This window comes from Dipodomys merriami, unplaced genomic scaffold, assembly GCF_024711535.1.
Source record: "Dipodomys merriami isolate MVZ:Mamm:240054 unplaced genomic scaffold, mDipMer1.0.p SCAF_1, whole genome shotgun sequence".
Classification (NCBI taxonomy): domain Eukaryota; kingdom Metazoa; phylum Chordata; class Mammalia; order Rodentia; family Heteromyidae; genus Dipodomys; species Dipodomys merriami.
The window spans coordinates 90,819,539-90,833,290 of NW_027202270.1; the positions used below are offsets into that span (position 1 = coordinate 90,819,539).

The window sequence follows — 13,752 nt, forward strand, 5'->3', positions numbered from 1 at the left end:
AATTCTTGTTATCAGAGGTATCTCCATTTTTTTTCAAATTTTGAAACACTTGAGTATACATATATAATTAGGTATCTTAAGGAGAGGACCTAATTTTGTGTGTGTGTGTGTGTGTGTGTGTGTGTGTGTGTGTGTGTGTGTGTGTGTGTGTGTGTGTGTGTGTGTGTGTGTGTGTGTGTGTGTGTGTGTGTGTCTGCGTACGCGCACACCAGTACTGGAATTTAAACTCAGGGCTTTGTTTTCTCTTTTTTTTTTTTTTTAATTTTTATTGTAAAGATGATTAGGGAAGCATTACAGTTACACAGGTCTGGTAGTGAATACATTTTTTTTTTTTTTGGGTCCGGTCGTGGGGCCTGAACTCTGGGCCTGGGCGCTGTCTCTCAGCTCTTCAGCTCAAGGCTAGCGCTCTACCACTTGAGCCACAGTGCCACTCCTGGCTTTTTTCTTTTTGCTTATGTAGTGCTGGGGAATCGAACCCAGGGCCTCATGCATGCAAGGTAAGCTCTCTACCACTGAACCACCTTCCCAGCCCGTGAATACATTTCTTTTCCCTCCTTTTCTCTCTTGCTTAGCTTTTTTGCTCAAGGTGGTGCTCTACCACTTGAGCCACACTCTCACTTCCAGCTCTATGCTGGCTACTTTTTTTTTTTTTAGGTCCGATGGTGGGCCCTGAACTCTGGGCCTGGGCGCTGTCCCTCAGCCCTTCAGCTCAAGGCTAGCGCTCTACCACTTGAGCCACAGCACCACTTCCAGCTTTTTTCTTTTTGCTTATGTGGTGCTGAGGAATCAAACCCAGGGCCTTATGCATGAAGGCAAGCGCTCTACCACTGAGCCACCTTCCCAGCCCTATGCTGGCTACTTTGAGATAAAAAGTCTCTAGGAATTGTCTGCCTGGGCTGTCTTCAAACCACAATTATCAAATCCCAGCCACTTGAGTAGCTATGATTCTAAGAGTGAGCCACCAACGCCCAGTAAGGACTCAATACTAAACATTAAAAATATTGTATATATCTTATGCATATAGCCTGAAGGTGCTTTGTTTTGTTTCACTGTATTGAGGATGAACCTAGGGCTTGAGCATGGTAGGGAAGAGCTCTACCAGTGAGTTATAATTACCAGTCCCTTAAGGTAATTTCATACACTATTTTTAGTTCACCTGTTTGTTGAGAGCAATCATTCACACAAGATTAGATACAGAATTTTCTGTTTGTGGCATATCTGTGCTCAAAAGGGTTGATTTTGAAGCTTTTCAGATTAAGGTTGCTTAACTTGTACTTACCTCATAGGGTCCTGCAAGGATTGTTAGGGAATGTGGGATGGTAGCTGTTATAAAAAGGAAATCAGCTCTTAGCTTCAATATAACTTGTTCTTCACAGTTCTCGACAGCATACTCTAGGTCATATTCCCATTATATACATATATATGCTCAGAAATAACACATGCTTTTCTTCCCAGCACTCAGCTGGGATATTAAATTCATGTGTAGATTGTCTTCTTTCTCCCTCTAGAGAACTCTATCAGGATGGTGATGAAATCTGTTTTTATTCTCCATAAAAGCTTTTGCACCTACTACAGCACTTGTCATATGAAACTTCAATTTTGTTGTATAAATGAGATCTCAGAAGTCAAAATCCTCTGATTCGCTCCACATTTGATCAGTTCTCTTAATCTGGGGAAAATATCAGAAGTGCAGGAGGCGGTAGAATGAGGCAAAGGGGATGTTACTCCTCGGATCTGAAAGTCACTGTAAGTTTCAAGAGTAGAGGGGAGGTTGTGGGAACACTTCAGAACAGTTCATTCAGCCCGGGATTTCACAACTGTAAAAGCCCTCCATTGAGAAGCCCCACCGAGGACGCATGCGCAGGACGACAGTTCCTTCTCACCCCAAAACCCTGGCTGGCAATTTCTCCTCACTTCCGCAAGATGACCCAAGATGGCGGGGCCCGTCATTGAAAACCAGATTCAAGATGGCGGCTTCCTGTTTGTCCCCTCCCTCCCTCCTCCCCCCCCCCTTCGGCGCGGCGGGCGCAAACCCGCCCACTTCCGGTCTCGCTGTTTCAGCATGGCTACTTTGGGGACTCTGCTTTCCAGTGAGTGGGTGGGGGGCTCAGGGTTCTCCCGCGGACGGCACCGCCAGCCTGGGCTGCGTGGCCTCTCCTCTAATTAGGCCTTGTTTCCCCAGTAGGTGTCCGGAGGCTGCATTGCGGCGTGTGGGCCCGGGCGGGCAGCCTGTGGCGACTCCAGTGAGTGTCTTCGCTGGAGAGCCCGGGGCCGGGGGCGGGGCGGGGCCCGGGAGCCGGGCAGGGGCCGGGAGCCGCTCGTGCCTTCACTCGGCTGTTTTCCTCCCCCAGGCAAGGGCTGGCTGCCAACCCTTCGGGATACGGACCCCTCACGGAGCTCCCGGATTGGTCTTTCGCAGGTGAGCGTTGATCAGTTGACCTAGGAGATTTTTGCCCCTGGACGGGACGGGATTCCAGCCTGGTGGGGAGTGTGTCTTGCGTGCAAAACGCGTCGAACTTTTTATTTCAAAAACGGGAGTTTGAGGAAAGAAGTTTATTCTTGTTTATTTTGTCAGTGAAACTAAGGCCACAGAAGGTAAAGAGCTGTACAGAATCTTCTTGACTTACGGAGAATAAGCTGAAAAGAACTAATTTGGAGTGCCCAGGAGAAAGTGACTTCTTGGGCCCAGTCGGTCTAGAGCTCCAGCTAGTGAACCAAAGCATCTAGTACAAAGCTGAGCCCCGTCTCTGACAAAAAATAAAGGAGGACATGATGTTTAAGTAATTACCACGAACTGCTTTTCTGTGTAGTGAACGCATTTGGGGGGGCGTGCCCGGTTGTGGGGCCTGACCTCTGGGCCTGGGTGCTGTCCCTCAGCTCAAGGCTAGCACTCTACCACTGAGCCACCTTCCCAGCCCTGAATGCATATTTTTATAACAACTGCAGGAGGAATTCTTTGAAAGGAGCACTTCAAAGAGGTGGAATATGGAGGATGGCAAACTTCCTCTAGTAAAGTCTTTTCCCTTTATTTAAAAAAAAAGAAAAGGGTGGCTGGGAAGGTGGCTCAGTGGTAGAGCGCTTGCCTTGCATGCCAGAGGCCCTGGGTTCGATTCCTCAGCACCACATAAGCAAAAAGAAAAAAGCCAGAAGTGGCGTGTGGTAGAGCGCCAGCCTTGAGCTGAAGAGCTGAGGGACAGTGCCCAGGCCCAGAGTTCAGGCCCCAAGACGGGACCCAAAAAAGAAAAGAAAAGGGCTGGGCACTGGTGGCTCATGCCTGTAATCCTAGCTACTCAGGAGGCTGAGATCTGAGGATCATGTTTCAAAGCTAGGCTGGGCAGGAAAGCCCCTAACACTCTTTCCCCTGGTAGTTAAGCCTGAACTCTGGGCCAGGGCACTCTTCCTCAGCTATTCAGCTCAAGGCCAGAGCTCTACCACTTGAGCCACAGCACCACTTCTGTCTGGCTTTTTCTGCTTATGTGATGCTGAGGAATCAAACCCAGGGCCTCAGGTATGCAAGGTAAGCGCTCTACCACTGAGCCACCTTCCCAGCCCTCCCCCAACACTCTTATCTCCAGTTACCTACCAGAAAACTGGAAGTGGCACTGTGGCTCAAAGTGGTAGAGCACAGGCTTAGAGTTCAAACCCCACAACTGACAGAAAAAAGAAAATCCTATCGTGGTGATGCACACCTGTAAACCCAGCACTGGTACTTGGGAGGCTGAGGCAGGAGGATTGTGAGTTCCAGTCTAGCCTGGGCTGCATAAGGCACTGTCTCAACTCCCCTACCTTCTGAAACAGAATGACAAATAGATTATTAGCCCTAAAAGAGTGGGACCTCAGAGAAGTTGAAGCCACTCTGAACACTCTGAGAGATTACAGTTTACAGGGAGGAAAATGGAGTCCTACAGAAGTGAAATGCCTGTGATATAGCAAGTAGCAAATCCCAGATTACAACTGGTCAGGGGTGGGGATTCTCCAGGACAATCATTCTGCTGATTCAGATATTTGGTGACTGAGGAGGCTAAAGGAGATTGTTTTCATCTGTTCTTTTTTTTGTTGTTGTTGTTTGTTTTTTTTTTTTTGCCAGTCTTAGAGCTTGAACTCAGGGCCTGGGCACTGTCCCTGAGCTTCTTTAGCTCAAGATTAGCACTCTACCACTTGAGCCATAGCACTGCTTCCAGCTTTTTCTGTTTATATGATTCTGAGGAATTGAACCCAGGGCTTCATGCATGCTAGGCAAGCACTCTACCACTAAGCCACCGTCCCTTCATCTGCTATTTTCTTTTTTTTTTTTTTTTTGGGTCCGGTCATGGGGCCTGAACTCTGGGCCTGGGCACTGTCCCTCAGCTCTTCAGCTCAAGGCTAGTGCTCTACCACTTGAGCCACAGCGCCACTTCCGGCTTTTTTCTTTTTGCTTATGTGGTGCTGAGGAATCAAACCCAGGGCCTCAGGCATGCAAGGCAAGTGCTTTAACCACTGAGCCACCTTCTCAGTCCCATCATCTGCTATTTTCTGTAGGCATCCTAGGATCTCTTTGTCATATGAAATTCCAGAAAAGACTGGGTACCTGAAGTGAGGTGCTTGGAATTGACCTAGGTCCTCTTGCATAATAAGCATGTGTCGTACCACTGAGCTACACCCACCTAGTGCCCCTGTTTTTGTTGTTAATGGTGGTGGTGGTGGTGGTGGTGTGTGTGTGTACCAGGGCTTGGGCTTGGGCTTGAACTCCAGGCTTAATTGCCCATGGCAGTCCTGGGGCTTGAACTCAAGGCCTGGGCTCTGTCTGACTTTTTTGTTCAAGGCTAGCACTCTACCACTTGAGCTACTGCTTTACTTCCAACTTTTTGGTAACTTAGTGGAGATAAAAGTCTCACAGACTTTACTGCCAGTGCTCACTTCAAACTATGATCCTCAGGTGTCAGTCTCCTGAGTAGCTAAGATTACAGGTGTGAACCACTGTGCCCAACTCCCCATGTTTAATTCTTTTTTTTTTTTTGCATTTGTGGGGCTTGAATCCTGGGCCTGGGCACTACCCTGAGTTGCTTAGGCATAGCACTCTACCACTTTGAGCCACAGCTCCATTTAAAGGTTTTTGAGTGGTTAATTCATGATAAAAAGTCTCATAGGGACTTTCTGCCTGGCTGGCTTTGAACCATGATTCTCAGATCTCACTACTGTGTTTAATTCTTTTTTTTTTTTTTTGGTCCAGTTGTGGGGCCTGAACTCGGCCTGAGCACTGTCCCTCAGCTCTTCAGCTCAAGACTAGTGCCCTACCACTTGAGCCACAGCGCCACTTCCGGCTTTTTTCTTTTTGCTTATGTGGTGCTGAGGAATCAAACCCAGGGCCTCAGGCATGCAAGGCAAGCGCTCTACCACTGAGCCAACTTCCCAGCCCCTGTGTGTTTAATTCTTAATTTAGACTTTCTTATTTGCTAACTTCTTGATTTGTAACTCTCCAGGGCTTTACCTTTGTAATTAAAGGGATAAAATAAAACAATGTAAAGCACATGGCATAAACAATACTGATTCCCTTTTTAGGGAGTGGGAGTTAAGATTCCATCTCGCCATGTAGCTTTGGCTGGCCTCATTATATAGCCCTGACTGGCTCAAAATCATCAGCCTCCTTGGCCTTCTAGTATTGGGATTATGGGTATCTCTTTCTTCATAAATAATACCTCTGAAGTCAGGCACCAATGTCTCACACATGTATTCTGGCTACTGGGGACACTGAGATCTGAGGTTTGTAGTTTGAAGCCAGTGTGAGGAAGGAAAGATTCTAATCTCCAATTAACTACCAAAAAGCTGGAAGTGGGGCTGTGATTCAAGTGGTAGAACCCAGCCTGTAAGGGACAGTACCCAGCCCCTGAGCTCAAGTCCTAGTACTAGGACAAAAGAAAATAAAATAATACCTATTTTCTTGCCTTCAAACTTTTAGACAATATTTTCTTTCTCCCTTCTGATTTTTTGTCTTGTTTTGCTTTATTTATTTTTTTTAATTTTTATTTTCTTTGTCGGTCGTGGGGCTTGAACTCTGGGCCTGGGCGCTGTCCCTCAGCTCTTCAGCTCAAGGCTAGCGCTCTACCACTTAAGCCATAGCACCACTTGCGGTTTTCTGGGTGGTTTATTGGAGATAAGAGTCTCATAGCGGGGGCTGGGAAGGTGGCTCAGTGGTAGAGTGCTTGCCGTGCATGCATGAGGCCCTAGGTTCAATTCCTCAGCACCACATAAGCAGAAAAAGCAGGAAGTGGCGCTGTAGCTCAAGTGGTAGAGCATTCACCTTGAGCTGAAGAGCTGAGGGACAGTGGCCAGGCCCAGAGTTCAGGCACCATGACTGGCAAAAAAAAAAAAGAGTTTCATAGGGCCGGGCATTGGTGGCTCATGCCTATAATCCTTGCTACTCTGGAGCCTGAGATCTGAGGATCATGGTTCAAAGTCAGCCTAGGCAGGAAAGTCTGTGAGACCCTTATCTCCAATAAACCACCAGAAAACCGGAAGTGGCACTGTGGCTCAAGCGGTAGAGCGCTAACCTTGAGCTGAAGAGCTGAAGGACAGCACCCAAGCCCAGACTTCAAGCCCTACAAGCAACCAAAAAAAAAAAAAAAAAAAAAGAATGTGATAGACTTTTCTGCTAGGGCTGACCTCCAACCAGGATGCTTGCATCTCAGCCTCCTGAGTAGCTAGGATTACAAGCGTGAGCCACCACCTAGCCCATCTTTTTTTTAGTGTGTTTGTGTATGTGTATGTGTGAGTGTGTATGTGATTTCTTGAGATTGAATCTTGTAGTGTGGCCTAGGATTCAGTCCTCCTGCCTCAGCCTCCTGAGTATACCAGTGTATAAGTATCTTTTGGGGGGGGGAGGGGGGTCCGGTCGTGGGGCCTGAGCTCTGGGCCTGGGCGCTGTTCCTCAGCTCTTCAGCTCAAGGCTAATGTACTACCATTTGAGCCATAGCACCACTTCCGGCTTTTTTTTTTCTGCTTATGTGGTGCTGAGGAATTGAACCCAGGGCCTCATGCATGCAAGGCAAGTGCTCTACCACTGAGCCACCTTCCCAGCCCTTCTGTTTTTTTCTAACTGAGCAACTATCCTTTCTCTTGATCTGTTATAAAATTATTGTGGTCACATACTGAATAATTTCAGCAAATCAACCAAAATTTTCAGAATCTTTATTATAGTACAGACAGTAAAACCTTGTAATATAGTACCTGATTTCCATGAACTTAGTCTGGGTGGGAAAACAAACCATAAGCCTTTTAAAAGTTAAGTAATATTTCAAGCCTGGCTCTGGTGGGGTCACACCTGTAATTCTAGCTGCTCAGGAGGCTGAAATCTCAGGATCACGGTTCGAAGCCAGCTCAGGTAGAAAAGTCTCCAGGAAACTTTTTTTTTTTTGGGGGGGGGGGGTGAGGGTCTGGTCGTGGGGCCTGAACTCTGGGCCTAGGCGCTGTCCCTCAGCTCTTCAGCTCAAGGCTAGCGCTCTACCACTTGAGCCACAGCGCCACTTCCAGCTTTTTTTTTTTTTCTGCTTATGTGATGCTGAGGAATCGAACCCAGGGCTTCATGCATGCAAGGCAAGCACTCTACCACTGAGCCACCTTCCCAGCCCCTCCAGGAAACTCTTTTTTTTTTTTTTTTTTTGGTCGGTCGTGGGGCTTGAACTCTGGGCCTGAGTGCTGTCCCTCAGCTCTTCAGCTCAAGGTGAGCGCTCTACCACTTGAGCTACAGCGCTGCTTCCGGTTTTCTGGTGGTTTATTGGAGATAGGAGTCTCACGGTCTTTCCTGCCCGGCCTGGCTTTGAACCACGATCCTCAGATCTCAGCCTCCTGAGTAGCTAGGATTACAGGCGTGAGCCACCAGCGCCCAGCTTCCAGGAAACTCTTATCTCCAACTAAAAATTAAGAAACGAAAGTGGAGCTGTGGCTCAAACTGGTAGAACGCTAGCCTTGAGCAGAAAAGCTCAGGGACAGCACCCTGGCCCTAAATTCAAGCCCACAACCAACAGAAAATAATAATATTTCAATACTTTGCCAGGATCCAGGAGGATGGAAGATAGCTAAATAATGCTAAGAAAAATAGTACAATGAGTGTCTCCAGTTTTAAATATAAGCACTTTCTTCACAAGAGAGAGAGAGCAAGAATGCTTGAAGCTTTGGGTTGGATCCCCAGCACCACAAAAAGTGATCTGGAGTTGTAGTTAAAGTTTCTGGGGAAACCCTGCATGAGTCTTCAGTAGGTGAAGATGAAGACTTGGCTGGAGGAGAAAAGGGCATTTCACACACCTATAATCCCAGCATTTGAGAGGCTGAGGCAGGAAGGTTGCTAGTTAAAGACCAACTTGTACTACCTAAGTAATTCCTAAACAAGCCTGGTTTAGTGAGACCAGACCAAGAAACAAAGAAAGAAAGAGAGAGAGGGAGGGAGGGTGGGAAGGAAAAGAAAGGAAGAGAAAGAGAGAGAGATCTAGTCATAAAACAACAACAAAGCTGGGCACTGGTGGCCCACTCCTGTAATCCTAGCTACTCAGGTGGCTGAGATCTGAGGATCGCTGTTTGAAGCTGACCTGGGTAGAAAAATCTGTGAGACTTTTTATCTCCAACTAACCACCAGAAAACTGGAAGTAGCTCTGAGGCTCAAAGTGGTAGAGCACTAGCCTTGAGCAAAAAAGCTCTCAGGGACAGCACCCAAGCTCCTGAGTTCAAGCCCCACAACTTAAAAAGAAAAAAAAAAACAAAAAAAAACTGGAGCTGTGGCTAAAATGGTAGCCTTGAACAAAAGAGCTCAAGGACAGTTCCCATACTGAGTTCAAGCCCCCAGTGTGAGAAGAAAAACAACAACAACAAAAAAAAAAACCTGGGTACAGTGGGTCATGCCTAAAATCCCAGCTATTGAGAGCAGAGATTGAGAAAATAGATTCAAGATCACCTGGGCAAAAAAGTTAGCAAGACTCCATCACAATAAGCTGTCATTCCAACAATGCATAAAGTCATAGATGGGCAGAGTGGAGGTCTGAGTCCAGCCTGGGCAAATACTGTCCTGAAAATAACCACAGTGATGAGATCCTGAGTCCAAACACTCACTAGTTCTGCCCAAAAAAGAGGGATAGGAAAATATTCCATTGTACAGTGGAATGAAATTTAGAAAAGACACTGACTTAATGAAGAGCAGTTAATTTGTTCTTTGTTTTTAAAGTGAAGAAATTTTGAAGATAAAACAATGAATTTGATATTGCAGACTACTTTAAATTCTAGGCTAATAAAAGAATTGGTGTTGAGTACAGGTAGCTTATGCCTATAATCCTATCTATGCAAGAAGCTGAGATCAGAGGACTTCAGTTTGAAGCAAATCTTGGTAGGGAAAGTGTGAGATTCTTTTTGTTGTTGTTAGTGGTTGTGGGGCTTGAACTCTGGGCGTGAGCACTGTCCCTCAGCTCTTAGCTCAAGGCTAGCATTCTACCACTTGAGCCACAGCACCACTTCCATTTTCTGGTGGTTTATTGGAAATGAGTCTCATGGACTTTTCCTGTCCAGGCTGGCTTTAAACTGTGATCCTCAGATCTCAGCCTCCTGAGTAGCTAGGATTATAGGAACAAGCCACCAGGACCCCGAGAGATTCTTCTCTCTAATTAACCACAAAGATCAGGAAGAGGCCAGGTGTTGGTTATTCACACCTGTAATCCTAGCTACTCGGGGCTGAGATCTGAGGATCATGGTTTGAAGCCACGACTCTTACCTCCAGTTAACCACCAGAAAACTGCAAGTGGAGCTGTGGCTTACAGTGGTAGAGCACTAGCCTTGAGCAAAAAAATCTCAGAGATAGAACCCATGCCTTAAGTTCAAGCCCCCAGTACCAGAAGAGGGAAAAAAAAGAAAAAAAGCAGAGCCTTTCCCAGCTATGGTCCCTGGAGGCTGAGAAAAGACAGCAAGAGAATTAATGGTTAGAGAGATAGAATGTATTGACTTTGATGATGAAGTAAAGGAGTGTGGGCTGAGAGGAGGAATGTAGATACCTGAAAATCTGGAAAAGGGAAACATTCACCCAGAGAGTACTAGAAAAGAGCAAACTGTGACAAGTGAGACCCATATATTAGACTTCTCCAGAATTGTAAGATAATAATAGAGTAGAAACATGCCTAGGAATTTACTTTGGTGGTTCTGTCATATCTCTTCCTTGAAGTTGAAGGATTCATTTTAGGAGAATTATGCTTCAATGGATGTGAAGGGAAAGAAAGGAGCTAGATTGATTCTTCCCTCATTTTCTTTTGGTCAGTCCTGGAGCTTGAACACAGGGCCCCAACACTGTCCCTGAGCTCTTTTGCTCAAGGCTAGCACTCTACCACTTTGAGCCACAGTGCCACTTCCAGTTTTCTGGGGGTTAATTAGTCTCACAGACTTTCCTGCCCCACCTGGCTTTGAACCTCAGTCCTCAGATCTCAGCCTCTCCAGTAGCTAGGATTACAGGCATGAGCCACCATCACCTGGCTCTTTCCTCATTTTTGTTTTTGCTTTTGGTGGTTTTTTTGGGGGGAGGGGGCCATGGGGTTTTTTTTGCTTTTTTTTTTTTCCCAGTCATGGGGCTTGAACCCAGGGCCTGGAAGCTAACCCTGAGGTTTTTTGCCCAAGGCTTGAGCCACAGCTTCACCTCCATCTTCCCTCATTCTGTTCTTTTTTTTTTTTTTTTTTTTGGTCAGTCATGGTGTTTGAACTCTGGGCCTGTGTGCTGTCCCTGAGCTCTTCAGCTCAAGGCTAGAACTCTACCACTTGAGCCACAGTGCCACTTCCGGTTTTCTGATGATTAAGTGGAGATAAGAGTCTCATGGACTTTTCTGCACAGGTTGGCTTTGAACTACGGTCCTCAGATCTCAGCCTCTTGACTAGCTAGGATTACAGGCATGAGCCACTGGCGCCAGGCTTCCCTCATTCTTATCACAGGGTTTGTACAAGTTTCTCTAAAACCATCTCTTACACTTTTCTACCTGCAGATGGCCGCCCTGCTCCTCCAATGAAAGGCCAGCTTCGAAGAAAAGCCCAAAGAGAAAAGTTTGCAGTGAGTGGCTAGGTTATTTGTGTGTGATTGGAGGGAAAAAATTTTTTAAATCGTGATTGGTACTGCTCATGCCTTAAATCCTAACTACTCAGGAGGCTGACATCTGAGAATGGAGTTTCAAAACTAGCCCTGACAGAAAAGTGTCTGAGACTCCTATCTCTAATTAACCACCAGAAACCAGAACCAGCCTTGAGCAAAAAAGCTAAGGGGCAGCATCTAGGCCCCGAATTCAAGTCCGAGTACTTGTGTACACACACACACACACACACACACACACACACACACACACACACACACACACACACACACACACACACACACACACACACACACACACACACACACACACACACACACACACACACACACAAAATTAAACCATAATGTGTTTTAAGCTGTGTTGCTAACATCTACTCTGCTTGTCAAAATTTTAACAGCCAAATGTTTAACAGTACTGGGGTCAACACTAGGGTTTCCATGCATGTTAGGCAAGTTCTCCATCCCTGAACTATAGCCCCAGTCCTAATAGCCAGGTGTTTTAATGGCCTTGTAAGAGGAAGGAATTCTCCGAGGGCAGAAACTCATATTAGGCATTCTGCCTCACTTTTTGTTACCTCCTCCTGCTTCCTAACTTGTTCCCCTGTCAGCAGTATCAATGTCCAGCTGAAACCTCTGACTTCATGAAAGGATATGTGGGACAGTGCTCAAGCCCCACATGTAATCCAGTTTTCCTGTCTGTTTCAGAGACGAGTTGTATTGCTGTCACAGGAAATGGATGCAGGATTACAGGCATGGCACCTGAGGCAGCAAGAGAAGTTACAGGAAGAAGAAAAGAAGCAGAAAAATGCTCTTAAAGCCAAAGGAGCTTCACTGCAGGGTCCACTTCCCAGATCAATAAAATACAACTCGTGACACTTTTTTCCAGCCTCTCTCTGATGTTTTTTTGTATCAGACTAGATAGATTTCTTTTCTGCCTCAGCCTAGCAGAAGAGAGCCCATCTGTCCTCAGAGCAAAAGAGCTCAGATACCAGAAAGAACAGTCTGTAAGAAGCCAGGCTGTAGTGGCTCATGCCTGCAGTTGTAACCACTCAGGAGGCTGAAATCTGAGGATAAGTGTTCAGAGCCAGCCTGGATAGATAAATCCCCAAAACTCTTAGTTCCAGTAAACCAGCACAAAAACCAGAAGTGGGGATGTGGCTCAAATGATAGAGCACCACTCTTGAACAAAAAGCTAAGCAAGATGCATGGTCCTTGAGTTCAAGCCCTGGTAGTGGCCAAAAAAAGAAAGAAAAGAAACTAGCAAAGAAAACTAAGCACACTGCTTGGAAAGCTTGGCTCAGTGCCTCATCCCTGGCTCATTTCCAGTTCAGCCAAATTTGCTCTGGGTTTTTGTTTTTTCCTAGTGCTGGAGAATGAACCCAGGACCTTGTGCAAGCTAAACAAACACTGTATCACCAAACCAAAACTCCAGCCTTGCTTTGGGATTTTTATCCCAGACTGACCAGGCTATGAGTCTGCTGCTTCATGGACATGAAAAGGAGAGTACCTGGTTTACTAGATATTAAGATTATAACAGCATATACACAGCCCTGTCACCACCTGCAGTTCAGTAAAAGTTTTGATGAAAAAAGACTTTCCAGCTGAGGTCCCCATTGGCAAGCAACCAATGTCAGTTTGCCCAAGGTTCAGATTCATTGTCTAGGAGGCCCTCCCCTGGGAAGGCTGATGGGAAATACCAAACTTCAGATGGTTCATATTCTGCCTAAGGAGTTGGGTTCTGAGGTCTCCATGGTGCTGACTGAATGTAAGATTGAAGAGAAGGGCCTTCACTTTCCCACCCTTCTACACAAGTGCTCAACCACTATTCACCATAAACTGGAAGGTGCCCGGGACTTGGGAAGCCTTTCATTTTATTGATCATTACCTTCCCATAGGACCTTTGTTCCTGTTCCAGGACAGAACAGTGGATTTCTATCTTTCTGCCCCAAATGTGATCATTCCTATCTGGAGCATTGTATCTAACCTGACCTAATTCCTGTCCAGCCTCCTTTATTGCTTCCCCTGCTAGCCTTCCCTCCCTTCCTCCCCCCACTACACCTCTTTCCTCTCTCGCTGACCAAATGCAATTCTTGGATCTTAGATTTCGCTGATGGTCAAGTTTTGTCTCCCACACTTTTCCTGCTTCTGTTGTGCTGCTTTTCCAGATCTCATTCTCAAGCCCTTATCTGTCTCCCTTTCTCACTGGCAGCTTCAGCCAGTCCCCCCCCCCTTCCCTACATATCTCTTTTGTTCAGGGTCCAGTCAGTCCCAAAAGATTTACTTTTTAAGGAATTGCCTCCCGTTTTTTCTAGTGTAGAGGCAGAACATTCTGCAACTCCAAAGTTTTAACTCCCAACCCTTCCCTCTATCTTAACATGTTGTTTCACAAAGCTGGTTTTCTTTTCCCCAGTCCCATGGCCTTGAACCCCTAGAACTAGTCAATTCTAATTTAGGGGGAACTCAATTGCAAAGGACATTCCCTAAGACTGGATCTCCAGAAGCAGTGTAGTGGGATTTGTTGTGAACTGAGTTTTGTTAAGAGTTTGGAATTCAAGAAGGGGGGAGGGGAGGACGCCAGGAGAAGTTGTCAACAGATCCCAGCTGACAACCCCCTCAGTAAAGTGCCCCTTCTCTCAGCCTTCCACACAAGGCACACCACTCCCCACCACCAT

At 46.3% G+C, this 13,752-nt stretch overlaps 2 protein-coding genes across 10 annotated transcripts in view; one reads left to right on the forward strand and one right to left on the reverse strand.

Moving 5' to 3' along the window:
* Slc7a7 (solute carrier family 7 member 7) overlaps positions 1–1,924 on the reverse strand; it is a 60,427-nt gene extending 58,503 nt beyond the window's left edge. For all 6 annotated transcript variants that reach the window (XM_070024922.1, XM_070024940.1, XM_070024886.1 and 3 more), the window contains exon 1: positions 1,280–1,924. The gene's annotated coding sequence lies outside the window, so the exon portion shown is untranslated. The remainder of the gene's footprint in view (positions 1–1,279) is intronic.
* Positions 1,918–11,960, forward strand: Mrpl52 (mitochondrial ribosomal protein L52). Of its 4 annotated transcripts, none has more exons than XM_070024948.1 (5): positions 1,925–2,090; positions 2,186–2,243; positions 2,352–2,419; positions 10,977–11,048; positions 11,786–11,960. In XM_070024948.1, the coding sequence occupies exons 1-5, from the start codon at positions 1,934–1,936 to the stop codon at positions 11,893–11,895; spliced, it is 465 nt and encodes a 154-aa protein (XP_069881049.1). In that variant the 5' UTR covers positions 1,925–1,933; the 3' UTR covers positions 11,896–11,960. The 4 variants fall into 4 exon arrangements, with proteins under 4 accessions (XP_069881048.1, XP_069881049.1, XP_069881043.1 ...); XM_070024942.1 differs by having other exon boundaries at positions 1,961–2,090; positions 2,183–2,243; positions 10,977–11,041; XM_070024944.1 differs by having other exon boundaries at positions 1,961–2,090; positions 10,977–11,041.
* Positions 11,961–13,752: the final 1,792 nt, after the last annotated feature.

Coding starts and splice junctions, on each gene's coding strand:
- Mrpl52 (XM_070024948.1), top strand. CDS start 1,934: ATGGCGGGGCCCGTCATTGAAAACCAGATTCAAGATGGCGGCTTCCTG. Junction 2,244..2,351: donor GGCAGCCTGTGGCGACTCCA/GTGAGTGTCTTC, acceptor TTCCTCCCCCAG/GCAAGGGCTGGCTGCCAACC. Junction 11,049..11,785: donor AGAAAAGTTTGCAGTGAGTG/GCTAGGTTATTT, acceptor TGTCTGTTTCAG/AGACGAGTTGTATTGCTGTC.